The sequence below is a fragment of the Chionomys nivalis genome, chromosome 11, assembly GCF_950005125.1.
Source record: "Chionomys nivalis chromosome 11, mChiNiv1.1, whole genome shotgun sequence".
Taxonomy (NCBI): Eukaryota; Metazoa; Chordata; class Mammalia; order Rodentia; family Cricetidae; genus Chionomys; species Chionomys nivalis.
Window position 1 is genome coordinate 58,655,074 of NC_080096.1, and position 25,688 is coordinate 58,680,761.

Below are 25,688 nucleotides of genomic sequence, written 5' to 3' on the forward strand. Positions count from 1 at the left end.
CACTGTCCACATCTTCCTACGAAGATTTATGATAAGACAGAGAAACCATGTCTTCTCTCCGAGTACACCGAGAATTATCCTATCTATGAGTCTTACCTGCCCAGAGATTCCTTTAAGCCCAAGAGGGTGTACAAGAAAGGAGCCATACCGATGGAGGGCCTGACCACAGCCAGGTGAGGCAAACGATGCTGTGGAGAAAGTGGGCGGAATACAAAGCCTTGATGAAGAGTGTGATGCCGAGATAATAGCTGTGGTGTTAGTGCAGTGTGGATGCGCAGCATTAGTGTCTTCGTGTTAATGCTTAATGTTAACTAATGAACATTAGTGCTAATGTTCTCGATATATCTGGAAAAGGATCTTCTGCTTGTTGGCTTCCTTAACTGTTCCCAAACACCCTCTTACTGAGAAAGAATTCTGGCTTGTTAAAGTGGGGGTCAGGAGGCTAACCTGGTCTGTATAATTAAAAGTGAGAAGTATTAAAAGGAAAGGAGAGAGATCACTACTGAAAAAAGAGATTTGGGCTTTATGGCAGCCTCCGTAACAACTTGGGTGGTTAAAAACAAAGATTGGTAACAAAGAATGGGTCCTTCTGATGTTATACTATCGATTTTGAATTAGAGACCCCACAAATGTTCAGGATATGCAAAGAGCATATTTGATTTCCAGTCGCTCCTGATATACTCTAGTTTATTTCCAAGTTGAGATTGTTGGGACCTAGGGCCATGCAGGTACGGACCTGTCTTTGTCAGTGTCCTGGAGGTCTTTATTTCCCGAGGCTGGGGAAAATCCTCAGTCTGAGGGTTCTGTGCTCACAAGACTATGCACCTCCCAGGACAGTTGTGCTAGTGACCTCCTGATGGAGATGCCAGGCTTGGTGATCTGGTGGAGTTAGGAACATCTCTGAGTGCCGTGGGGCAGGTTTCAGACCCAGTGAGTCAGTCTCCAAGTGAAACCTTCTGAAAGACGATGTGTTCGCGGCCTCCCTGTTCCTCATGCCCCAGAGGCAGAATTTCTGTGCTGTGGAGCCCATAGTGCACACCATCTGTTCCTTCACGGCACTCAGACATCACAGGTACTTGGACACCTTGCTGAATGTCTGCCTATCGCTCACCGCTTGCAGCACAATTTTGTGTGGTTTTAATGACGATTCCAGGTGGCTCAGGGTGGAGCATGGCATCTTTCTCCCAAAATAATGGAAACTTCCTCTCTCGAGATTTTTGACTTGGAGGTGCTCTTATCTAAAAGCCAGGTTCTGTCTTCTAGACCTACAGAAGCCGTGTCTGAGTTAGGGCAGGGGGTCCTTTAAGGGGAGAAACGACACTAAGGGGTTTCCGAGCGTGGTAGGAACTACAGGACAGGGATATTTTGAGAATGGGGTGTAGCTGAGGGACCTGACACCAAGCAGTTGCTGTGAATGACTCAGTTTTAAGCACAATTGTTCTGGCTCCTAGTTCATTTGAACAGTGTTAACATAACTGCTTTCTCAACCTCCAGCTTATTAAATGATTGTCAGCTTCACAGTCTGGGCTTCATTTTGCTAAGAAAACATCATCTCTAGGATTCAGGAGCTTGAAGCAAAGACTGGGCTGCTCCCGAGTGTTGCTTCTCTTTCTAAGAGATGATAGGGTACATCTAGGAGTGCTGTGCACATGCCTGAAGATGCAGTGGTTAGAAAGGGAGGTGTTGGGAGGTGATGTCAGACTTCGTTTTCTCCTCCCAGGTGTAGCTGTTCTCATCTCTTTACACCAAGTTTTCAAGAAACAGAGAGCCTTTTATTGGGAAATCAAGAGCTCTAGCTTCAGACGATTGATAACGGGCCATTTCTGTCCTTAAGTATAGGAGAGGGTGCTTGAGGCTCGGATGTTGGGATGTTGGGAGATGTTCTTGTTCACTGTCTAAATGTTATGAGAACAAACACACAACAATGCCCTGGGGCAGGACCCCGTCCCACCTTCCAGCTTGGAGGCCCTTAGCCCTACATATACCCTCCTCTTTCCCTGATGCTATTTTGCGAATCATAAAATTAACCTCTGACCTGAGCTGAGCTGTCTTTGCCTGTGTCATTTGTAACAATAAAACCATTTCCCAGCAGGTGGGCCTCAGTCAGAGCCACAGCAACAATCAATCCAACTTACATTAAGAGGTCCCCAGCTACTGAAAGAATTTCCCAAACTATTAATGATTACAGGACTTTAAAAAGAGAGAGGAGTGGAATCCAGTTACTAATGGGGAGGAGGAACAGACTTGGGAGGGGGGTATATACCACAGTCATAGGGCTCTTGTCTTGTGCCAGGTCTTGTCTTGTGTTCAGGTCTCAGGTTGGAGGGCAGGGGGAAGCCGACAAGGGACTTATTTTTTTTTTTTTATCCTACCCTAGGAAGAGAGGGCAGTCACTATCCTGCATTGGTCTCATTGCTTCTCAGTCCGTGCTTGTTGGGGAGGTTTTCACAGGCGAGGAAAAGTGAGCTCCTTTCAGGAATGTAAAGCAGCCTGCCTCCTGAGGCTTTTAGAGGAAGGGGTGTGTCATCCCACGGCTGCCTAACCTCCGGGTCTGCCTAACCTTTGGGTCTGCGTGGATCGCCACCCCTCTGTTTTCAGGTCCCTTATTGCCACAGCACCTCGCTCATTTCCCCGTCTACAGGTGGACTCTGCGTAGTGTCTGAGGCTGGACCGAGGGCTCCCACCTGCTGCATGAAAAAGTCATTGGCCCCGATTTGGCTGGATTTGGTGATTAACTCCAGACACAAAAGACACCTGGCTTCTGGAAAGGCTATCAGCGCGGCACGAGGCATGATTACAGCTGCACGCAGCTCTTACTGACCATAAATTGTGGGGATTTAAAGCAGGTGTCAGAAGGGGAATGCCTGAGATTTCCAGCCCTTCTTACTGGAAAACCTTTTTTTTTTTCCTTTTTAAAAAATGTGCAGCCCTTGGTAATTCTCTTGCAGAGGATTTGCCTTTAGTTCAACTAGCTTTGACATCAATTGATAAAGAAAGTTGTGTTTTTAGCCTCATTTCTCATTAGGTATGTCCCTGGATGAAACACTGGGCCCCCCACTCGGGACAGTATTTCTGTTACCTTAGCCAGCTTCAGAGTGTTTAGTACCTTAAAAGGGAGTGGGACACGGGCACAGTGTATACATGTGTGTGTCTGTGTGTCTTTGTATGTAGGGGGAAGGGAAGGGGCAGTGAATGAGTGATGAATTTGGCTTAAAGATAGGGGATAGGTTGGGGATGGTAGGTTGGGGTAGAGTTACTAGTATGGAGGAGAGAAGAGAGAGGAGAGAGAGGATTTGGCTTAAAGGCAGGGGATGGAGATGGCGGTGTGGAGTGGAGTTACTAATACAGACTCCTGTGTATTGATAAGACTTATTGATAAATCAGGGAGAGTAAGGGAGGAAAAAGCTAAAAGAGAAAGGACATCTGGTACCCTGTCCCAAAGGCAGGACGAATACAGGAAATGGTAATGAGCTGAGTCTTGATGTGCTGATTGAACCCTATGGACTTTCTTTGCTGATGGATTTCTTTGGTGTGCATCCTTCATGGAGTTGGACAGTTTGTCCATTATTTCATTAAGAATCTTCTGTATCTGGTGGTCTGTGTTCCTGCTGTTCTGTTTTCCTCTGTCTTAATCTTACCCATTTTTGTTCAGATTAGATAGCTTTTAATCAATTTATTCTCAAGTTACTGAGGCTTTCCTCCTTTTTCTAAGCCCAATGAATTATTTTTTTCTGAGATAATGTACATTTTAGGTTTCTTTTTGAGATGAGGTCTTATTATGCATCACAGGCAGGCCTAAACTTATGATCAGACTTCTATCCTTGATCCTCAGTGCTGGGATCTGGGGATTGTAGGGTTGTACCACCAGGCCTGTCATTAGCTTTTTGCGTTTCCATTTGGATAATAACTTTTCATTCTCTGTCATTTTCTAGCTCTTAATTTAGTATGACCTTATTTTGCCTTTTCTCATTAAGTATAGTTAAAATAGCTGGTTTGAGATCTTTGTGATGTCCAACGTCTGGTCTGCTCAAGGTCCATGGGTCACATTCTTCCGCAGTGTGTCAAGTCATTCTGCATTGGGTCTGGACAGGATTGTGAATGTTGCACTTTGGAGACTCTGGACTGTTTTCTTTTTCACATTCTTCAGAAAAGCATTTTTGTTTGTTTGTTGAACAGGTAATGTGATTAGGCTCAAAGTGCAAATTCCATGTCTTGGGTGGCAGCCCAAATTCCATTTCAATTCGGTTACCCTTAATTCAGAAGCCTGCTGCTGGCATGTGAGGCGAGAGGGATCTGGGCCCAGTGACTTACAGAGCTTTGGCGTTAGCTTCATTCCAAGATCGCCTCACATTTGCCTTTCTGCTTTCTTTTTTTCTTTCCTTATTTTTGAGCAGAAAGAATCTGGCATCTGGCACAGGCTGGTTTTAGCTGCCTCATCTGGCACAGGCTGGTGGCTGCCTTCAGGCTGGAAGCTGCGACTCTCAAACAGTTCATGGAAACTGGAGCAGCAAAGACTTGAGCCAGGACCATTCTTCTCCCACCTGCTGGCTCTACCCCTGACTCTAGGCTTTCCAGGCATTTACACACAGTTTCTTCTAGACTTTGTAAAACGGGGACAGATGTTAACTTCTGCCTCAGAGTATCTGAGGAGCTGACAGCAGAAGGAGACTGGACCGTGCAATTTGGGCCCTGGGTGGTTGCACTAGAGTCTACTTGTTTCAGGGATGATTCCCCGCAGGGATCAATGCTGGACTCAAGCTTGGTAGTTCTGTGAAGGGGTCCCTTTCAGTGTTCTAGAAAAGGCTCTCCAACTCTGCCCAAGATGACAGAATGGCTTCCTTAGAAGGTGTCTTTGGAGCTGGGGAAGCTGGAAAATTATGTATGGAAATAATGAAATAAATCAAAGACGAAGAGTACCCACCTCCCCATAAGAGGAGATTGTAAGAGGACAAATCATGAGAAGTGGGTTGACTGAGGCCAAGGAAAGAGATGCTTAAATATGAATTTGAGGATAGACTTCATGACTAATTTAGCTGTGCAGCAGGCTAAGGGCAAGAGAGACAGACTCTGTGATGCCTTGGCTAGCGAGTGGAGTAGAATTGTATTTGCCGGTTGGGGAATGTGTGGGTGGAGGGGAGGTCATGTAGACCCTCTCCAGAGGAGAGGGGATGAGAAGAGGCCCAGGAGAAAATGTGGTTGTGGTGTGTGTGTGTGCCCGTATGTGTGTGTGCGCGCACATGCATGTATGTGTCCGCATGTTTGTGTGTGTATTCACATACACCGTATTTTGTTTATTTTTCTTGTAAATATGGGAGAGACTGGGGCAAGTTTAAATACTGGCAGAAAGAAGACAGCAGGGGAAAAATGTGAAGCCATAGTTTAGGAGATGAAGGTCTCGGGAGGGCAATTTTGGGAAACGGTTGCAGAGAGAGATTGACTTTGGCAAAATGGAGGGACACCTCCAAAGATTACATTTTAATTTGATTCCTTGGCTACTATAATAAATTCTGAAATTTGCATAAATACTAAACTAGTTTTTAAAAGTAACTGTCGCTTGGCTTCTGTGAAAATTCTCCATTCCCACTTCCAGGCAAATGATTTTCATTAGCAATCATGTAATTTCCTTCTTCCTTTTTCCTATTCTTGCCCAACACCTTTCTGTAGCTTAGCCAAATGGTTTGAAATGAAGTTGCTATAACTTCCCCAGCAGGGCCACTTTAACCTGTACTTAATTTTGGTTTTTAACTCTTGGCTTTCCATGCTGGGTAGTTTTTTTATAGCTACCTACCCTAAGGAAGCCGAGACCTGTGCCCCTTTTCCCCCACTCTTTATTCATAGTCACAGTGAGGCTAAACATTGGGAAATGTACCACAGGAAGAGAGGAGCCATTGAGTGCTGAAAATAATTATTAAATTTATGCAATTTCTGGGAAGAATAAAGTGAGTTTTTGTGTGAACTCGAAGGCTGTAAGATTATGTGTAATTGGGAACATAAAGCTATGCTACGGTTAATGATAAGCGTCAGTGAGTGTTCCCAGCATAAAACTCTTTTAACGAGGAAACAGAAATTCTGATAGAATTCACTCTCTTCAGCCATTGTGACTGCTTCTGGGTCCGATACAAATGAGTCAAACTTTAAATTTAAAAATGGTCCTTTTTTTCTGGAGCTGAGAGGCTTTTCCTCTCCCTATTTGTATTTACAGCTGGGTAAATACAAACATAGATGCACGTTTAAAGGAGAATTTGAATTTTGTGTGGAAGGAGATTCAGTAACAAATCCATCCCCTAAATGTGGCTCACAAGAAGTTTTATGTATCTGCTTCTGTCTTTGAGGATCAAATTGAGGGCATCCCCTGAGCTGGTGAGATTGTGAGCATTCCTTAGCAGATTTCTGTGAATGAACGGGAGACAGGGGCATTAGGCCTGCTTTAGCTTTTAGTGTCTGGAGACCCTTGGAAGATGGCACCTTGGAGAAGTAGGATTTTTAAGGCAGTCACAGAGCTTTGGGGTGGGAGGCCTTAGCGTGCAAGTATGGACATCTGGCTTTGCTCCACAATGCTGGTCTTTGATATCTGCTGCTACTTCTCGGGAGCGCAGGGAAACCACAGCCTAATTAGGCATCACCGAACATAGGTAAGGTCTCCTCAGAATCCCATTCCAGTCCTGGTTAGCTATCACTGAACGTACATGAGGTCACCCCCAAACTCCACTCCATTTCTGGGAGTGGAGAACCTTCAGCTTCCCTCAGGTATGTTCTCTTCAGAAGATAAACTTTCGGCAGGAAGTTAACGCTCAGGCTAACTGGTTTTCAGGTGGACTTTCAGGGGGTTTCCATCTGTGTAGCCCACGGAGGTTTTTAGTGTTTCCTGTGTCTTGCTGCAATTGGTTGAGTGGTGGGCGGTCACTATAAGGGGATCCTTCATCTAAGCAGTGTGCAGGTATGGAGCTGACCCTTGGCTTCTTGTTTAGCTTCTTGTCAGCTGACTCCCTTCATAATTCCCATTCCTACAATCAGCTTCCAGATGCGGGGTCACTCAGCTCTCCTTTGCTGGGAGTTCACAGTGAGGCCCCTGGGGAAGCAGCTCAGGCAGCAGATGCTATTCTTGCTACTGAGATAGTTTGAGATGTCCCCACAGGGAGTTATGGGAGTTCAACGGAAGCATCTCCCATTTCCCACTTGTAGCCTCAAAGAGACCAATTCTCCTGCTTTCCCGCTCCTTCATCCCACCAAGCATGCGCAGGACCTGCTTTGGGTTTACTGGCCACCCTGTGTATAACTCATGCAAGACAGGTTACAGTGGAGCGTGTCACCCTTGCTACTCAAGCATGGCCCAGTCACGCCGCACCGGGCTTCAGCCTGGAAATAGGTTTTATTAGTGTTTAGCTTAATGTTTTCCTGTCCGGAAACCTTTCCCTTCCATTGACAGGGCTGTTCAAGTAAGTACTTTTAGGGAAAGAGCTACTTTTCCCTTGTCCTATTTGGCCACATGGGATGGATCCAGGAAAATCGGTTTGTTTTGGGAGGAACTGGTAGCATGGAGAGAAGGGCAGTGGAGACCAGGGCAGTAGCCTGACTCAGTTGGGCTTGGACAGAGGGCTTCTGGTGATGGGCAGCTGCCACCTGGGCCTGTCATAACTTGGGCTGGTTTGGGAAGGAATGATTTTGCTCTGGTGTAAAGCATCCTGTCTTTTCCATTCCGTTTCTTACTCTTTGACATAATGGGAGGGAGCACTGACCACAGCAGAAAGCAAAGAAGTGAAGATTTTGTGTGTCTACTGCATTTTCCCTCTTCTGGGTTTTCTGTAAGGCCCAGAGTAGAGGAGATAAATATTAGCAGAAAAAGCTCCTGAGAACACAGAGAGAAAGGTGAGTGTATCTGAAAAGCAGATGTTAGCCCCATATGAGGGCCTGGATGCAAGGCAGTTGGGCTATCCGCTGCAGATCAGGCCTCCTCCTTAGTGAGCCTTGTGGTTGACACAGGTGTGGGTAGGGGCGAAGTCAGGGGATAGGTCTGGGTCGACTTGTAAAAATTGCGCTAGAGAGCTGGGTTTTATCTGGAAGACATTTTAAGCTGGTGGGCAAACTCATTTTTATCCAGCATCTATTTTAGACACACCAAGACAACTGAAGCAGAAGCAGGAAGATGGGGAAAGACTGTCACATGGCCCAAGTCAAAAAATGGTTGAGATCTGGACCAAAGGGCAAAATGATCTCCAATGAGGTAGAGGAACCTGGCTGCTCCTGGTGTCTGATAGACTCTGGGGCTTTGAGGAGAGGAGTCAAGGATGACCCCAGCGGCCAAGTGGTCAAATACTGGCAAAAAGTGAGTTAGAGTGTCACGTTCCAAAGTAGAAGAGAGATGAAACGGTAGAAAGATGGAGTAGAAAATTCAGTTACCAGGAGTCGAGTAGACGACATTGTCTTTTTCTAAGCAAGGACCCCAATGACATATGCTTATTCTTCTCCCAGGAGAGATTTTGGGCTTCACAAAGTGGTACCAGTGAAATTCCATCAGCCTGACCCGTACATTCCAAGCGAAGAGAATATGGATTTGCTCACCACATATAAGCAAGATTTTAACTACCTCCCTGTCTGTCAAGTTGGCCCCATCAAACCTCGGGACACTAAATTTCCAAATGACAAGATACAGTATCTGCCTACTTACAAAGGTGAGAGGAAGATGGAGGAGAGGATGGGTCAGCCTATAGACCCTCCAGGAAATAGTTACATATGCATTACCTTAGGGCAACGGTCAATAAACCACTTCCTGCCAGCCAGATCCAGCTCTCAGCCTATTTTTGTACAGATGGAAAGCTAAGAATGGCTCTATAATTTTCTCTAACTGAAAAAAATTGATGATTTCAGGACATGTTAAATTGTGGAATTCAAAGCTCACTACTGATAGACACATTATGTTGGAAGAGAACCATAGCCATTCTTCTGCGCATCTGCTATGGCTGCTTCCATGCTGTAGTGGCAAAGCTGAGTGGTGATGGCAGACTCCATTACAGGAATGTGTAATATCTTGATTTTATATAGAATATACTTATGATCCTGTCTTAGCCTCTGTTTGAATCTTACAATGGGAAATCTGTTCAAATTTAAGCTATGATTCTACAGTTTGATAGTTTCATTCATCCAGTCAAGAGAATTTTGAAATATAACATGCATACAGAAAAGTGAATGCATTGTAATTACACAGACCTATGAATTTTTGCTGGATACACATAACAGTGCTTGACCAAAAATACTACATCCACAGAAGTGGAACACAACCATTGTGCTGACTTATATTTTTTCTTTTGCCATGCTGGAGAGTAGACCCAGGGCCTTCCAAATGCAAGACAAATGCTCTACCCCTGAGCTGCATTTCTTGCCCCATTATATCGTGCCATAATAGTTTTAATAGTTTAATATTATAAATTAGTTTTTCCCTGTTTTAATTTTTATGTTAGATTGATTTTTTTAAAAAAATGCATATTTTAAATTGATATATAATAATCATACACATTTATAGGATATGAGTTGGAATTTTGATATGTATGTACACTTTGTAAAGTTTTTAGAAATGTCTTTATTTTTAATTTATATATTTAATTTTCTTTTGATCTGTGTATATGTGTGTATCTGGGTGAGTATAAGGCATGTGAAGGGATGCTCAAGGAAGCCAGATGGGCTTTGCCTCTCCTGGAATCATCATTATAGGTGGTTATACAACACGGGTGCTGGAAACCAGACTCACGTCCTCTGGAAGAGCAGCAAATGCTCTTAGCCACTGAGCCATCTCTCTAGTTCCCATTTTTAAGATTTATTATTTTTCTTTGTGTGTAATGTTTTTGTCCGAAGTGTACTATGCCAGAAACACAGACATATTTGTGTCTCTTCGTAGTGCTTTATTGAGAAACAATTCATAAGCTACTTTGGATTGATTGGTTGCACATGGCCAATTAGTTTTGATTTCCCTTTGAAGTTGGCCAGGGAACACACAGTATCTTTTATTCCAATCCAATTACTACTATTAACTCTGGGATTATGCATTACACATCACTCAGCAATTATAACTCTCTGTATGTAGGCTTCAGAGGCACAGCAAAAGGGCTCAGGAGACTGTGGAAGTCAAAGGGGCCTTACTCTCAAGGCAGAGAACTGTTGCAGATGCACAGGGAATCTCTGTGGGTGGTTAGATACACTATTAACTGGTCCAGTTGGAGAGAAGCTGCAGGGTCTACAGAGCTGAGATTTGGAACTATGGGAGCTGCAGAATTGTGGGAGTGGCAGGGGTATTGAGAGGGGCAGGTGTGTGGGAGGGGCAAGGGTAGGGGATGGCAGGGGCGGGGGGCAGGGGTAAAGGGGGCAGAGGTGCAGGCTGTAGAGGTTCAGGACAGGCGCCGATGGGAGACAGAGTGTACTTGATGCTTTAGTTGGCCTCATCAAGCAGTGGGGACCATGCTGAGCATGAAGTCCCGGAGTGTGAGTGGGTGGGGTTATTTTCTGGTGTATCTCTTGAAGGACATATTGGGAGGCCAGATGATGGGTCTGTGGGCTCATGGCCATTGCTGTGTTATGGATCCTTCTTTTTTGGTATTCAGATGAGGGTATTAGACTCCTTGTTGGTCTTCATATGTTTGACAAGTTCTTGGGCTTGTTTTTCTGATATGATTTTTAAAAGATTTATTTACTTTTATGTATGTGAGTGTTTTACCTGAGTTTTGTATGAACACCATGTGGGTGGTAGGGACTGAATCCAGGTTCTCTGGATGAGCAGTTATCCCTTATCCTTCTGATATGGTTTTAGTATATCTATCTGCTCCCACATCCCAAACTATATAGTAAGTACATAGGTGGTATCTTTATACTCTTAGGGAAACGTCGTCATTTGTATATCATAGTGCGGATAGGTGGTCCAGCAAGAACAACAAGAACAACAGAGTGCAGAGTTGTCTTCTTGCCTCTGTACCCAGGGCAAGGCATAGCCAGAAAGTATTATAGTCTCCGGCAATATGGAGTCAGCCCGGCCTCTACAATTTTAATCTTCTCAAACATCTCTCTGGAGTGAAAACACTCAAATCCTCTTCATTTTTGCCTTTTATTTTCATTATCATATATTAATTGCACAGACAGATGGGTTTCATTTTGGCATTTTTCAAAATATACACTATATATGTTAGCCATATTCACCTCTCTGTTACTCTCCCTTGTCCACACCTCCCCTCTCCTGAGTCTCTTCCTATTCCAAGTAGTTCCCCTTTTCATCTGATAGCTTTGAAATCCACACATTTCCTTTGATATCTATTACATGCTAGGCATCAGGCGAAGGAGCATGATGACCAGTCTTTGACCTTTCAGTAGAGAGACAAACTATGCCATGCTGTGGACTGGGCTGGCAGAGTAGCAGTCCCCACTGTGTGGCACACAGCCGCACAGCCTGAGGTCAGGGAGTGAGAAAGTGGGTTTGTCACCAGTAACTCTTCACGCTTGTCATGCATCCTGCTGCTCCAAGAAGACAAGCTAAGCAGTTCATGTGGAACATTTTGGGGGCCTCTGTGGGAGTGTGTTGAGGGTTGCTTTTATTAATCAAGCCAAGAATTTGGGTGGGAGGTGACAGTGGAGGAGGGAGGCTGCAATCCATCTGCCAGGGAATCCTGCATGTTGTCCGTCTTCTCTGCTTAGTCCTGGAGCTGATTCTGAGGTGGCCTGGACTCTGCCCTTTGACTCGCTCATCTTTTGCGTCCCATCTTCCTCGTTCTATAGCTGCCTCCGTCAAGCCATATTCTCAATGTTATTATTCCGTGAAACGCGAAGGGTTTGTGACCTCCAAATCCTGTCTTTCTGGTTTGCTCTCTTGTCTACATCCATGATGACTGTCCTCAGTATCACTGGAACCTCTGGGTCACTGACGTGTCTGCTTTTCTCTACCATCAGCATGGCTGTCCATCCCTCCTCATGGAGCTTCCTTCCTGATATTTATTTCCTTCCTACAGCCTGATTTTAGCAATGTCTCAAAGTTTCTCCCATCTGTTGTGCTGTTGCTTCTTCTAACAGAACCCCAGTTCTGCCTCCTTAGGTCTGCACTTGAATATTCCCCAAAGCACGGCTCTGAGGGAGACAGTAGGGACTCTGATAGGGCATGCTCAACCACAAATTCTTCCTTTCTATGCTCTGTGGGCACCTGTGATATCAGTGAGATACAGGCTCTTCAGTGTAGCACCATTAATTAAAAACCCAGAGACAGATGTTGGGGTTTAACCTGAAGACCAGAAAAGCAAAGCAGCCAGCCACTGGCTCTTTCCTCTGCCTCAGTCTGAAAATGATGGTCTTGCCTCCAGGAATCTCAGAATGAGACTGAGCCTGAAATCCGTCTCTTCCCATTTTATATTCCTCTCTAGTGCTGGGATTAAAGGTTTACACTACTACCACCCGGTTTCTATGGCAAACTAGTGTGGCTACTGGGATTAAAGGTGTGTGTCACCACTGCGTGGTTTGTATGACTGATCAGTGCAGCTGTTTTACCCTCTGGTCTTCAGGCAAACATTATTAAAATACAAATGAAAATTCACTACATTTCAGAGGAACTGATTGCTCAGTTCAGTTTTCTCATTCCTACCCACGTATAGAGTCAGGTCTGGGAATGAAGACCACACCTTGCTTAGGCGGTGGCAAGGATGGAGAAAGTCCTTTAGTATTTATTTCCCATTGCCCCCAACAAACTGTTTACTCCTCAAAATAAACAGGCAGAAATTATAAAAGCAAATACTCAGGTTTCAATCCCTTCTATCTCCAACTTTCCTGCACTCCTCCCTTGTCTATACAGATCCCTCTCAAACCCACCCCCTGTAAAACCATTTAATATTCCACTGCTGAAACTTAACCTTGGCTTATAGTAAAATAAAACAGTCTTTAGTGATAGTTATTTCTTTTTTTAATGAGAGTAAGTTATTTCTCACATGATGGATGCTGGGAAGTCAGCCACTGAGGCATCAGTAGGTGCAGAGTCTGGCAAGAATCCTTAGTTCTAAGATGGTATTTGGTTGTATTGCCTTCGCAAGCTGAAAGGGAGGGCACAAAGGGCCTGAGAGAGTTCCCTCCGGTTCTTTTAAGGACAGGCCCCTCATGATTGAATCATTTCTCCAAAGGTTCTTCTTCTTCATACCACTACAGTGGATGTTAAATCTTAACATTTGCATTTGGAGTGGAAGGTGTGATTCACACTATAACAAAGGCTGATATTTTTAAACATGTGAACAGTTTATTTGATCCCCTCGATGACATCATGGCTTCCAAAGCTGTTCCTTAAGTTCCTAATTCCCATTCCCAGCATTTTAGGACAGAGAAGCACAGCAAAGATGTAAGGGGACGGATAAAGGAAGGAATAGTTGTGAACCACTGCTTTCAGGGCTCCAGATGACAGTGTCTGGCAATAGTTATATCAAATCCCCATCCTTCCAATTATTGCACAGGTCCCAGCCAGGAGCAGGAATGAAGCTGGGAAAGGACCATGCCATTTACCTTGCCCTTGGGTCAGTTCTGAGACACTTTCCGAATGTAAGGGGTACCTTGAATGACTTAACTCTTGTGAAAATTTGCTGTTCTAGTAAGTCTTTCCCCAGCAATCTTTATAATTTTTTGGCCATATATTTCTGCCTGTCTTTCCAAGGAGGGTTGTCAAGGAAAGAAACCAAAGAACATGATAATTATGTGCATTTCAAAGGATGCCGTTTATATTTTGCTTATGTGCTTTATTTATATTAGTTCTGTGAGAAAGATATTCAAACCTTTTCTTTTATCCTCATGACCAGTACATTTACTGTGGTGAAAGAAAAAGAGAGAGAGAGAGAGAGAGAGAGAGAGAGGAGAGAGGAGAGAAAAGAAAGGGAAAGAAAAGAACCTACCAATAAAAAAAAAGTGCTCAACAGCATTTGGTTGTAATTTGTGACATTTTCAAAACACCATGCAATTGAAAAGATTGAGAGTGTAATTACTTGATGCTCAGCTTTAGGCTTAGCGATTTTTTTTAAAGGACATTATTATTGAATGGAATCCCGTTTAAAGAAGTTCTTGCCAATTACCCATATGACACTCTGGCCCTGAAGGGCTTTCCTGGTGTGTGAATACTTTGTCATGTGGAATTCTGAGTTTTTTCAGGGTCTTATGGATATATATATATATATATATATATTCGTGTCTGTGTGTGTGTAATAGTTGCTGGTGGGGAAAGTCTAAATCATAGTGTGGTTTCAGCTATGTTGTTGGTTATCAGGAGTATCGTGAGGCAAGTTTGAGCTTAGGAACCTGTTTTCTTAACACTTCATCCATCAGAGAAGAGGGCCGGGGAAGTTCTCTTCTACTCAGCCTGAAGTATCTCGCTGCAATATGAAGAAGGTATCTCCAGGTAGACGCGGCACTTCAGGGCAGCCTGGCGTGTGGCGGGTTGAACATGTGGTTTGTATTCAGCAAGATGGTTCCCACTAAGGCCCCCTAATGCTTTCAAGATGCTGATAGAGCCATTAGTGGCTCCTGGAGGAAGATTAGATTTTCAATTAAAATGAAGCCAATTTTGAAGAAGTAGTTGGTAGTATTACTGGCCTAAAATAAACTTAGGAGTGGGCCTGAGGGGGAACTACCAGGGTTTCTGGAGCAAGGAGAGGCTTAGTAAGTCCCCCTCCCCCCAATAAAACTTGGCAGAGTGGTAAAATCAATTGTTGCAAGGCTCTGGAAATCAACCAAAGGCAGAGGACAGGTTGAGAGCATTTATTTAAGACACGTGATTGACTTATGAACAGTGGGCATCGCTGGGATTTTTATCCTGGAGCTGCGTCTGTCAGTTCACCCTCTGCCCCCAGTTCTGTTTGTGTGGTAGCCCTGCTGGGGGACTGAAGACTTGGGGGAAAAGCAGTCATGCTGCTTAGAAGGCTCCGAGTTGATTTCAAAGAGAATTTTGGCCAAACAAGGTTATGTAATGAAAAACCATTCAGAGATCACAACTTGTGCAACCAATCCAAGGCTGATGGGAATGATTGTGAGCAACAGATAAGTAGATGAGTGGGAAAATTCATAGGGAGATATACACACAGGGCGCTTGATAGGCTCCAACATAGCCTGGTGATCAGAAAGGCTGTGCTTGAAGGCCAGGCTGTCTCAAGAGCCATGAGAGCAAGGGCCTTTCTGTCTACTCAAGTGCTCTGGTTGAATGGGAGGCCGCATATCTGTGCAGCAGAGACATAAAAAAAACCCAAGCAAGTTCTGATTGTAAACGACTTGATCTGTGTAGTCTCCAGCCCCCCAGATGTACCACACTGGCTGAGGTGCTTGAGTCTAACTGCTAAGCTATGGAGAATGAATCTCAGGAAGTGAACTTAAATGGCTATACACCAGTGACCTCACACTATGGAGGACAAGATTATAGAATGAGTGCAAGGCTTTCTCAAATAGGAGGAAAGACAAGAACTCTTAATGGAGAGGGCATGTATTATCTAAGTCTCTTTGTCTTGGGAGAGAAAAAGGAGAAGGAGAGGGGGGAGGAGAAAGAGGAGGATGAGGAGGAGGAGGAGGAGGAGGAGGAGGAGGAGGAAGAAGAAGAAGAAGAAGAAGAGGAGGAGGAGGAGAAGAAGAAAGGAGAGAGAGAGAGAGAGAGAGGGAGAGAGAGGGGGAGATATCATCAGAAAAAGGGATGCAGGGTCCATGCACAAAAGTTAGCAGAAAAATATTTGAAAGTAGGAACTGTAAATTTATCTGGAGTAGTTGGAAGCCATCCTTAAGGAGGTGAAAGCAAGTATAACAATTACTCATCAACGAGAGAGCCAATAAAGGGAGATCATAATGAAATGAAAGATCCAGAGTTGAATAATAACCATTTGCTTTTTAAATTGAGAAGTTCAGCAGTTTTGAGTTGACAGAAAAAAATCAGTGATACAAAGGGAAATCAATAGAGATTATTCAACATTTTATGTTCACATAAAAGATTTAAAAAGTTAAACAGGATGTTCACCTTAATAGACCTGGAAGGAGGTGGGAGGTCCTTGGACTCCCCACAGGGCAGGGAACCCTGACTGCTCTTAGGGCTGATGAGAGAGGGGGAGTTGATTGGGGGACGGGGAGGGATATGGGAGGTGGTGGTGGGGAAGAGACAGAAATCTTTAATAAATAAATAAATTAATAAAAAATTAAACAGATATTAAGCGATCCAAGAAAGCCATCAAGATTATCAATGCACTCATAATGGGAGCCCCACCTTGCAAGAAAGGATAAGAGAGCAGTTAAAGAATTAATTGCTGAGATACTCCAAATTTATAAGATATTTATAAGACATCCAAGAAGCACTATGCAAATAGTATAAACATGAAGAGATGGCCGGGCGGTGGTGGCGCACGCCTTTAATCCCAGCACTCGGGAGGCAGAGGCAGGCGGATCTCTGTGAGTTCGAGACCAGCCTGGTCTACAAGAGCTAGTTCCAGGACAGGCTCCAAAACCACAGAGAAACCCTGTCTCGAAAAAACTAAAAAAAAAAAAAAAAAAAAAAAAAAAAAAAACATGAAGAGATCTGTGTATTATTGTCAGACTGGAAAAAAAGACAAAGATTTGGAAAGAACTGAAGAGAAATATCTCTTCATACAGAAAGAATTGTGGCTCCCATCCGGGGTCACAGCATATTCCCTTCAGAAACAACAAAGAATAAGGCAATGACTGGGCTGAGATATTGAAATACTGAAAAACATCAAGAATTTTATGCTGAGTAATTTTTATGTTCCAGAAATAAAGCCAAACTAATGATATCCCCAGATAAAGACAGAGAGGACCTATCTTTAGCTGGTTGTCTTAGAAATGCCCTTAGAGGAAATCACTACACAGGGTGGAGAGCATGCTTACAAATAGAACTTTCCAAAGAAGGATGAAGTTATCTATGTTCAGAGGAGATACCTGGAGAATCTACAGAAATAAAATATTTGTGAAGATATCTGAAGAGTCTCTAAAATAAAAATAGAACCAATAAATGAGGACTGTTGAGCTGGCCCTGTGGGTAAAGGCATTTGCTGCACAAGTCTGAGGATCTGAGCTTGATTCTTGGGTACCATGTAAAGGTGAAATGAGAGATCTAATTCCACAGAATTGTCCTCAGACCTCCACATCTGCCGTGCACACATGCTCTCATACACATAGTACACATCCCCATGATAACAATAGGATTAAAATTAAAAAGGAAGTAATGGGTTTTCTTCCACTGTCAGTCTTGAAGAGTAAACAGCAAATTGCGTTTCTGTATATTTGCCTTGACAATCAACATGAAATTGAAAAAGACATCTCTGGGCCTTGGAAATACAGTTCTGTGGTAAGGAGTGTTAAAGCATGCCTAAAACCCTGTGTTTTATAGTATAATTTAGCAGGCAAATAAAATACAAAAATCCCTATCTTCAATAGATGAGTTTTTAAATAAAAATTAACATCCCTTTCTGACCCCAGGTACTATTTCAGAACAGTAAAGATGTATGTGTAATAAACCTATAGACAGTACCTTGAGTGCTGAAATTAAATGCATTTCCTCTAAAGTGAATAACACAGAGAACCCATCCTCCTCACTCTTACTCAATATAGTTAGTGAAATTTTAGTCATAGCAACATGGCAAAAAACAAAACCAAAAACCCAAAAATTAAAACCAAAAGAACAACAACAAAACAAATGAACCAAAGAAACAAAAACCCAGGATTAAATCAGAAGGGAGAAGTAAAGCTAAGCCTATTTGCAGATGTTAGGGTTCTGTAATGAGAGTATCTTAAAGATTCACACAAAATACTTTCAGGCCCAGAATATTCAATGAAGTAGCAGGATACAAAATACACACTAAAAACCTGTGTCTTTTTAACACACACAACACACACCTCAGTGAGAAAGAAAGCAGGAAAATAGTCCCTTTCACAATAGTTTCAAAAAGAATAAAATAACTAGGAATAAACCTAACCAATGAGCAAAGAGACCTTTCTAGAAAAATCTCTCAAACACTGAAGAAACTGAAGAGAATTCTGTGAGATGGAAGGACCTCCCATGCTCATGGATCAGCAGAATCCACATTGCTACGATGGCCACCATATCAAAATACCCATGGCATTCTTCTCAGAACTTGACAGAGAGCTCCTAAAATGCACAGGGAAACAGACTACCTTGGATAGCTGACACAATCAAAAGCGTGAAGCTGGAGGCATCTCAGTACCTACTCTCTGTCACACTACAACCACAGGAGCAAACTGGCATCGTCTAGGCATAAAAACAGGCACATAGACCAATGAGATAGAGATGAATACCCAGGAATGAGTCTGAGCATGTCTAGACATTAGATTCTCAACAAAATGTCTCCTGGAAAAAAAGATGGCCTTTTAACAAATTATATTGGAGAATTTAATATCCACATACAGAAGATTGATCTAGACCTCACTCTCTCACCAAAAAGTCCAAACTTGATGGAAGACCTTATAAGAATATCTAAACCTTAGAAATCACTAGGATAAAATACACTCATTACTTTAAGCTTTGACCAAATGTCTGACAGAAAAATAACTTGAAGGTTTGGGAATACAGGTCCATCATGGTGGTTTTACACTGGTTCATATGGGAAAAAGTAAGTTGGGGTGTCGGGGCCTCTCCTTTCTGGGCCTTGGGCACTGGAGACTGGTCTGCGATGAGAGATCTGACGGGTCGGGGTGCCTGAACTTGAGCTCTGGTCTTTCTTTTGGTCTGTAGCTCTGGTATGAGTCTGTGATCGACAAGCATCTGACGTCTGTCAGACTCGTTTTCAGAGTAACAATTTTCTGTCTTTAGTTTTGTATTCTGTGGGCTGGGCAGATCCTCTTCCCCGCTGAGAGCCAGCCCCATCACCCTCCCTGGAGACTGCTTTAGTTTGAAGAGTATCTGGCACCTTCCAGGGGTGTTGGGCGTGAGGGAAGCAGCTACAATGCTGAGACGGTGCAGGCAGGGCGCTTCTCAGACTTTCATAGCCTCCAGAAGAAGGGATATTGCTGTGGCTATCACGCATGCACCTGAAAATTAAGTTCATCGGCTTTGCCTCAGTGAAAGGCAGGCAGACAGATGGCTCATGAATTTGATCCACTTGCTAACCTGAAGCTCAGAGTTACCTCACTTCAGAGTAACTCTGTAGATGAGGACTGATTGTGGCCACCGAGGCAGGGGTGTGTTCTAGCCTGAGCCACCCGTCCTGTGGTTTGCCCACTTCTGTCTGTCTGTTCCTCACCATTGTCTCTCATCACCCAGGGACCATGGCCGGCCAAATTGAGTCTTAACTAGTAGGTGTTCCTGGGTTCCAGGATAGTTTCATTCTCAAGACGGTGCCCATGGCTGCCCTCTGAGCCACATGGCTTGCCAAAATAGAAGGTTTTTTTTTTTTTTTTTTTTTTTTTTTTTTTTTTTTTTTTTTTCTGTTGCTGGCTAGAGGAGAGTCGTTGTATCATCAGAACCTGCAATGGATTGAGGTTCATGATGGCTGTGATCTTGTCTTGAGGACAAGGCTACTCTGGCTTCATCTGGTTTACCTTTTGGAAGTGACTTTTGAGGTCCATATGCCACCTTTCACAGAACTACTGCACTGAGGCTAATTTTGGCTTCTTTCTTTGCATGGTGGTATAGCTTCCTTCTGTCCTTTTCAGCATCCTTTGACTTCTTCATAAATTTCTGAGGCAACCCTCGAGGTAGTTTTTTTGTTTGTTTGTTTGTTTCTTATTCTGAATCTCTTTTCTGCTGGTACCCACAAAAGTGGCCTCTAGTCTGCCATCTGGCCCTGAAGTCTCTGCTCCTCACATGCCTGCAGATCAGAGCACAGAAAGGACTAGAAGCCTTCCTGGGCTATAATGGTCATGGCCTCTTCCCAGTGGCCTGTTCCTGCCAACCAGCTCCTTCACCCCAAAGGTTCCACAACCTGCTCAAATAGCACCTAGTACCCCAGGATGGAGATACACAAACCCCTACAGTATAACAACACAACAGAGTGTGTACAATATGGTCAGTGGCCCATTGTATGATGTACGGAACGCTACAGTGGAACCCAGCATACTGCAGTACAGGCAACGCGTACTAAAAACGTGTAATAAAACATGTAATCAAAACAAAACAGCAGCAGCAAAACCCTGGCAATGTGTGAGTTTTGGATTAGACAAGGATTGCTCAGGTAGCACATTTTGTTATGCAAATAACAAATGCTGTTATACCTCTCTAAAGCTGTTAAAAATCCTGCCTGTGGCCTCCGCTCCTGTTGTTTACATAGTCTAAGACTCCTGAGAAGCTGTATTTGGTCCGCCTGTCCCTAAAGGTGCAAGAGAACTCCTTGGGGATCATCCCTGTGACTGTAGACTTGGTAATTGATGAGCATAACGAGACAACACAGGCCTCAATGTGAGGAGAGCAGTGTGCACTGCGCTCACTGTTCCGTTGTTCTCAACTGGACTTGGAGTCTTCGAGCTCTCCTGAAGGCTTGGGATAAAGTTGCTTTGGAAACCTCCTGGTGGGTGTCTCCGTTCCTCCAGTGCAGATTTCTTTTGGGGCAAGTCCTTTGGTCTTATCCATTCCAACCCACCGCAGAGGTTCCTCTTGAGATGGCTGTGTACTTGATCCAGTTGCCCGAGCTTCATTTTTCTTTTCTTTTCTTTTTTTATTTATTTTTTTTTGAGTTTCTTTTTTTTATTAATTAATTTATTTAATTATTAAAGATTTCTGCCTCTTCCCCGCCACCTCCCATTCCCTCCCCCTCCCCCAATCAAGTCTTCCTTCCTCCTCAGCCCAAAGAGCAAGCAGGTTTCTCTGCCCTGTGGGAGGTCCAAGGACCACCCACCTCCATCCAGGTCTATTAAGGTGAGCATCCAAACTACCTGGGCTCCCACAAAGCCGTTACGTGCAATAGGATCAAGAACCCATTGCCATTGTTCTTCAGTTCTCAGTAGTCCTCATTGTCCATTATGTTCAGCGAGACCGGTTTTGTCCCATGCTTTTTCAGACCCCGGCCAGCTGGCCTTGGTGAGTTCCCGATAGAACATCCCCATTGCCTCAGTGTGTGGGTGTGCCCCTCACGGTCCTGAGTTCCTTGCTCGTGCTCACTCTCCTTCTGCTCCTCCTTTGGATCATGAGACTTCAGTCCAGTGCTCCAGTGTTGGTCTCTGTCTCTGTCTTCTTTCATCGCCTGATGAAGGTTAATATTCAGGGGGATGCTTATATGTTTTTCTTTGGGTTCACCTTCTTATTTAGCTTCTCTAGAATCACGAATTATAGTCTCAATGTCCTTTATTTATGGCTAGAAACCAAATATGAGTGAGTACATCCCATGTTCCTCTTTTTGGGTCTGGCTTACCTCACTCAGGATAGTGTTTTCTATTTCTGTCCATTTGTATGCAAAATTCAAGAAGTCATTGTTTTTTACTGCTGAGTAGTACTCTAATATGTATATATTCCATACTTTCTTCATCCATTCTTCCATTGAAGGACATCTAGGTTGTTTCCAGGTTCTGGCTAGTACAAACAATGCTGCTATGAACATAGTTGAGCATATACTTTTGTTGTATGTTTGGGCATCTCTTGGGTATATTCCCAAGAGTGGTATTGCTGGGTCGAGAGGTAGGTTGAACCCGACTTTCCTGAGAAACCGCCACACTGCTTCCCAAAGTGGTTGCACAAGTTTGCATTCCCACCAGCAATGGATGAGAGTGCCCCTTTCTCCACAACCTCTCCAGCAGAGGCTATCATTGGTGTTTTTGATTTTAGCCATTCTGACCGGTGTAAGATGGTATCTTAATGTTGTCTTGATTTGCATTTCCCTGATTGCTAAGGAAGTTGAGCACGATCTTAAGTGTCTTTTGGCCATTTGAACTTCTTCTGTTGAAAAGTCTCTGTTCAGCTCAGTGCCCCATTTTATAATTGGATTGATTAACCTTTTACGGTCTAATTTCTTGAGTTCTTTGTATATTTTGGATATCAGACCTTTGTCAGTTGCGGGGTTGGTGAAGATCTTCTCCCAGTCAGTGGGTTGCCTTTCTGTCTTAGTGACAGTGTCCTTTGCTTTACAGAAGCTTCTCAGTCTCAGGAGGTCCCATTTATTCAATGATGTCCTTAGTGTTTGTGCTGCTGGGGTTATACGTAGGAAGTGTTCTCCTGTGCCCATGTGTTGTAGAGTACTTCCCACTTTCTCTTCTATCAGGTTCAGTGTGTTTGGACTGATATTGAGGTCTTTAATCCATTTGGACTTGAGTTTTGTCCATGGTGATAGATATGGATCTATTTTCATTCTTCTACAGATTGACTTCCAGTTTTGCCAGCACAATTTGTTGAAGATGCTCTCTTTTTTCCATTGTATACTTTTAGCTCCTTTATCGAAAATCAGGTGTTCATAGGTTTGTGGGCTAAAGTCAGGGTCTTCTATTCTATTCCATTGGTCGACTTCTCTGTTTTTATGCCAGTACCAAGCCGTTTTCAGCACTGTAGCTCTGTAATAGAGTTTGAAGTCAGGGATGGTAATGCCTCCAGATGATCCTTTATTGTATAAGATTGTTTTGGCTATCCTGGGTTTTTTGTTTTTCCATATAAAGTTGATTATTGTCTTCTCCAGATCTGTGAAGAATTTTGATGGGATTTTGATGGGGATTGCGTTGAATCTATAGATTGCTTTTGGTAGAATTGCCAAAGTTATCCATTATGATCAAGTAGGCTTCATTCCAGAGATGCAGGGCTGGTTCAACATACGGAAATCTATCAATGTAATCAACCATATAAATAAACTGAAAGAAAAAAACCATATGATCATTTCATTAGATGCTGAAAAAGCATTCGACAAAATTCAACACTCCTTTATGATAAAGGTCTTGGAGAGATTAGGGATACAAGGGTCATACCTAAATATAATAAAAGCTATCTACAGCAAGCCGACAGCTAACATTAAATTAAATGGAGAAAAACTCAAAGCCATCCCACTAAAATCAGGAACACGACAAGGATGTCCACTCTCTACATACCTCTTCAATATAGTGCTTGAAGTTCTAGCAATAGCAATAAGACAACATAAGGGGATCAAGGGGATCCATATTGGAAACGAAGAAGTTAAGCTTTCATTATTTGCAGATGATATGATAGTATACATAAGCGACCCCAAAAACTCTACCAAAGAACTCCTACAGCTGATAAACACCTTTGGTAATGTGGCAGGTTACAAAATCAACTCCAAAAAATCAGTTGCCTCCCTATACACTAAGGATAAGGAAGCAGAGAGGGAAATCAGAGAAGCATCACCTTTCACGATAGCCACAAATAGCATAAAATACCTTGGGGTAACTCTGACCAAGGAAGTGAAAGATCTATTTGGCAAGAACTTTAAGTCTTTGAAGAAAGAAATTGAAGAGGACACCAGAAAATGGAAGGACCTCCCTTGCTCTTGGATTGGGAGGATCAACATAGTAAAAATGGCAATTCTACCGAGCTTCATTTTTCAAACACCCTGAAGTTAGCCTTTCTCCAAATCTTCCTTGGTTAGTCTTTTTCAGTCTGTGTTTAGAAATGTTGTCTCCTGTTGTGACTTGGGGATGTTTTGAAGCATGACCATAGGTCTCTGTCTTAAATTTTCAGGCAAGCTTTTTAGTTTTCTCTGAGACTCTTCTTTGAGAAATCTGAAAAATAGAGACAATCATAATCATTACATTTGATGATTGCTAAGATGTCATAAGTTTATGTATGGAAAGGCCTTAGCACAACTGGCTGGCATATAATATTCTCAGGAGTGCAGCTTCGGAATCTGGGTCTGTACCTTTTTTTTTTTTTTTTTTTAACTTCAAGGTAAGTAATCTGGGTGTGAATTCCCTAATTTCTCTGTGCTTCCATTTCTATGAAATGAGTATTTTCATTAGGGGTTCTGAAGAGAAAATGAACTAATAACCTACTGAGAACTGAGGCCGAGGCAGTGGTCGCAATTCTCTCTTTAGACAATACCATATTCTCATTCCCTTGGAGCAGTTTGTTTGGTGTGTGTGGATTAGACATGAGCATTACAAGGACATGATAGTAGTCACTGGCTAGGTAGACCCGGCTGGCTTGGCTGGTGGATCACCAGCGGTGGTTTGTGAATCTCTGTGTTGCTGTCTACCACATGCGTCTTTCAGTGCACTCGGCCAGCGAGAGGCAGCCCTTTCCCTATACAGTGAGAAGGCTGCCTCTGGGTCAGACTTCTCTGCTGGAATAGGTTCAATAGATTAAGACCCTAGGTCTCTAAAATCTCTGTGCACAGCACTGTGGCATACGAGGAGAACTTGAGTAAGTGGTTCTCTCTGCACAGCAGGCTGCAAGCACCATGAAGATGAACTACCAAGCTTGTGCATGGGATGGGAGCAGGGATCTACTTTGTTCTGCTAAGTCAGGGATTATAATTAGAAACTGGCTTTGGCTTTGGGGCGTTTTAAAACACATGGAAGTTAGGAGATCCGATCGATCAGTGATGACATCTTCTTTAATTTCAGTTGATTATATACCTTGGAACCAACCCAAACGAGAGCTGCTTCGTCCACCAAACAAGTACCGGCCAGAGTCGGCCAAGTTTGAAAACAGAACCACACATCAGGATGACTATACCATGAAAGGCCTTGTGACTACCGAAAGCTGCAAGCCTCCGGCTAAACCAAATCTCTGTAACATCCCTTTGGAGGATCTGACCAACTACAAGATGAGCTATGTGCCCCACCCTGTGGAGAGGCGCTATGTCAAAGAGCCTGAGAAATTTATACCCTGCGACATCCCCTTCGAGAACCTGACCACCCACAAAGAGTCCTACCGAGGCCTCCTAGGGGAGCCTGCCAAGAGCTCAAAACCTCCAGCCAAGTGCCCTGTGCAAGATATACCTTTCTCAAACTCCACCGAGTTCCACGATAAGTTCCAAGCTTGGCCAACACCCCAGATACCCGCCAAAACTCCTGTTGCCTATGTCCCTCCTGAGGAGAAGATGGATCTTTTGACGACTGTGCAAACCCATTACAGGTACCGTAAGGGTAGCCCTGCTCACACTTGCCGGCCTGTGCCTTCCATTAAGAAGAGCAGCTGCTTTGAAAGCTCCACCACCACCAAGGATGACTACAAGCATTGGGCAGCTGCGCTCACAAAGCCCGTCAAACCTGTGCCCCATCTGACCTTGCCTGTCGAGCCTTTGGACTGCCAGACTACCACTAAGATCTGCTATGTGCCCCACCCACCTATCACTACTAAAAACTACAAGCCCCCCTGGCTTGGCTTACGGAGAAACATCCCTTTGGAGGGTCAAACTACCTACTCCATCAGCTTTACTCCCAAGGAGATGGGCAGGTGCCCGGCATCGTACACCGAGCCTCCCGGCTACATCTTTGAGGAGGTGGACGCTATGGGGCACAGGATATATAGGTCCATCTCTCAGACAGGCTCTAGGCAGAGCAGCTGTCTTTCTATAAACAATGCAGAAAAGCCTGGCCAGAAGGAACTGGAAGTGTCAGCCTGACTTTGAAAAATTATTTAAAAATTCCACAGTACCTCAAAATTATTCATTGAAACATTTTCCAAAGCAACAACCAACAAAAATTACAACACCTAGCTCATAATGAAAAAATGTTCTTACCACCTGCAGGATATCTGAATAACACGAGAATCACTTGAATAAAGGAAAGTGACGTGCACTCATTGGCTGATTGACCCCTGTAGC

At 43.6% G+C, this 25,688-nt stretch overlaps 1 protein-coding gene across 1 annotated transcript; it reads left to right on the forward strand.

The window, feature by feature from the left end:
• Saxo1 (stabilizer of axonemal microtubules 1) lies at positions 1-25,487 on the forward strand. The gene is made up of 3 exons (XM_057785571.1): positions 1-173; positions 8,470-8,669; positions 24,484-25,487. Exons 1-3 carry the CDS (start codon positions 151-153, stop codon positions 25,485-25,487), a joined length of 1,227 nt encoding a protein of 408 aa, XP_057641554.1. The 5' UTR covers positions 1-150.
• The last annotated feature ends 201 nt before the right edge of the window (positions 25,488-25,688 follow it).

Excerpts from the sequence above, each read along its gene's own strand:
- Saxo1 (XM_057785571.1), top strand. The coding sequence starts at position 151 with ATGGAGGGCCTGACCACAGCCAG. Across the intron at positions 174-8,469 it reads GAGGGCCTGACCACAGCCAG|GAGAGATTTTGGGCTTCACA; the intron begins GTGAGGCAAACG and ends TTCTTCTCCCAG. Across the intron at positions 8,670-24,483 it reads GTATCTGCCTACTTACAAAG|TTGATTATATACCTTGGAAC; the intron begins GTGAGAGGAAGA and ends CTTTAATTTCAG.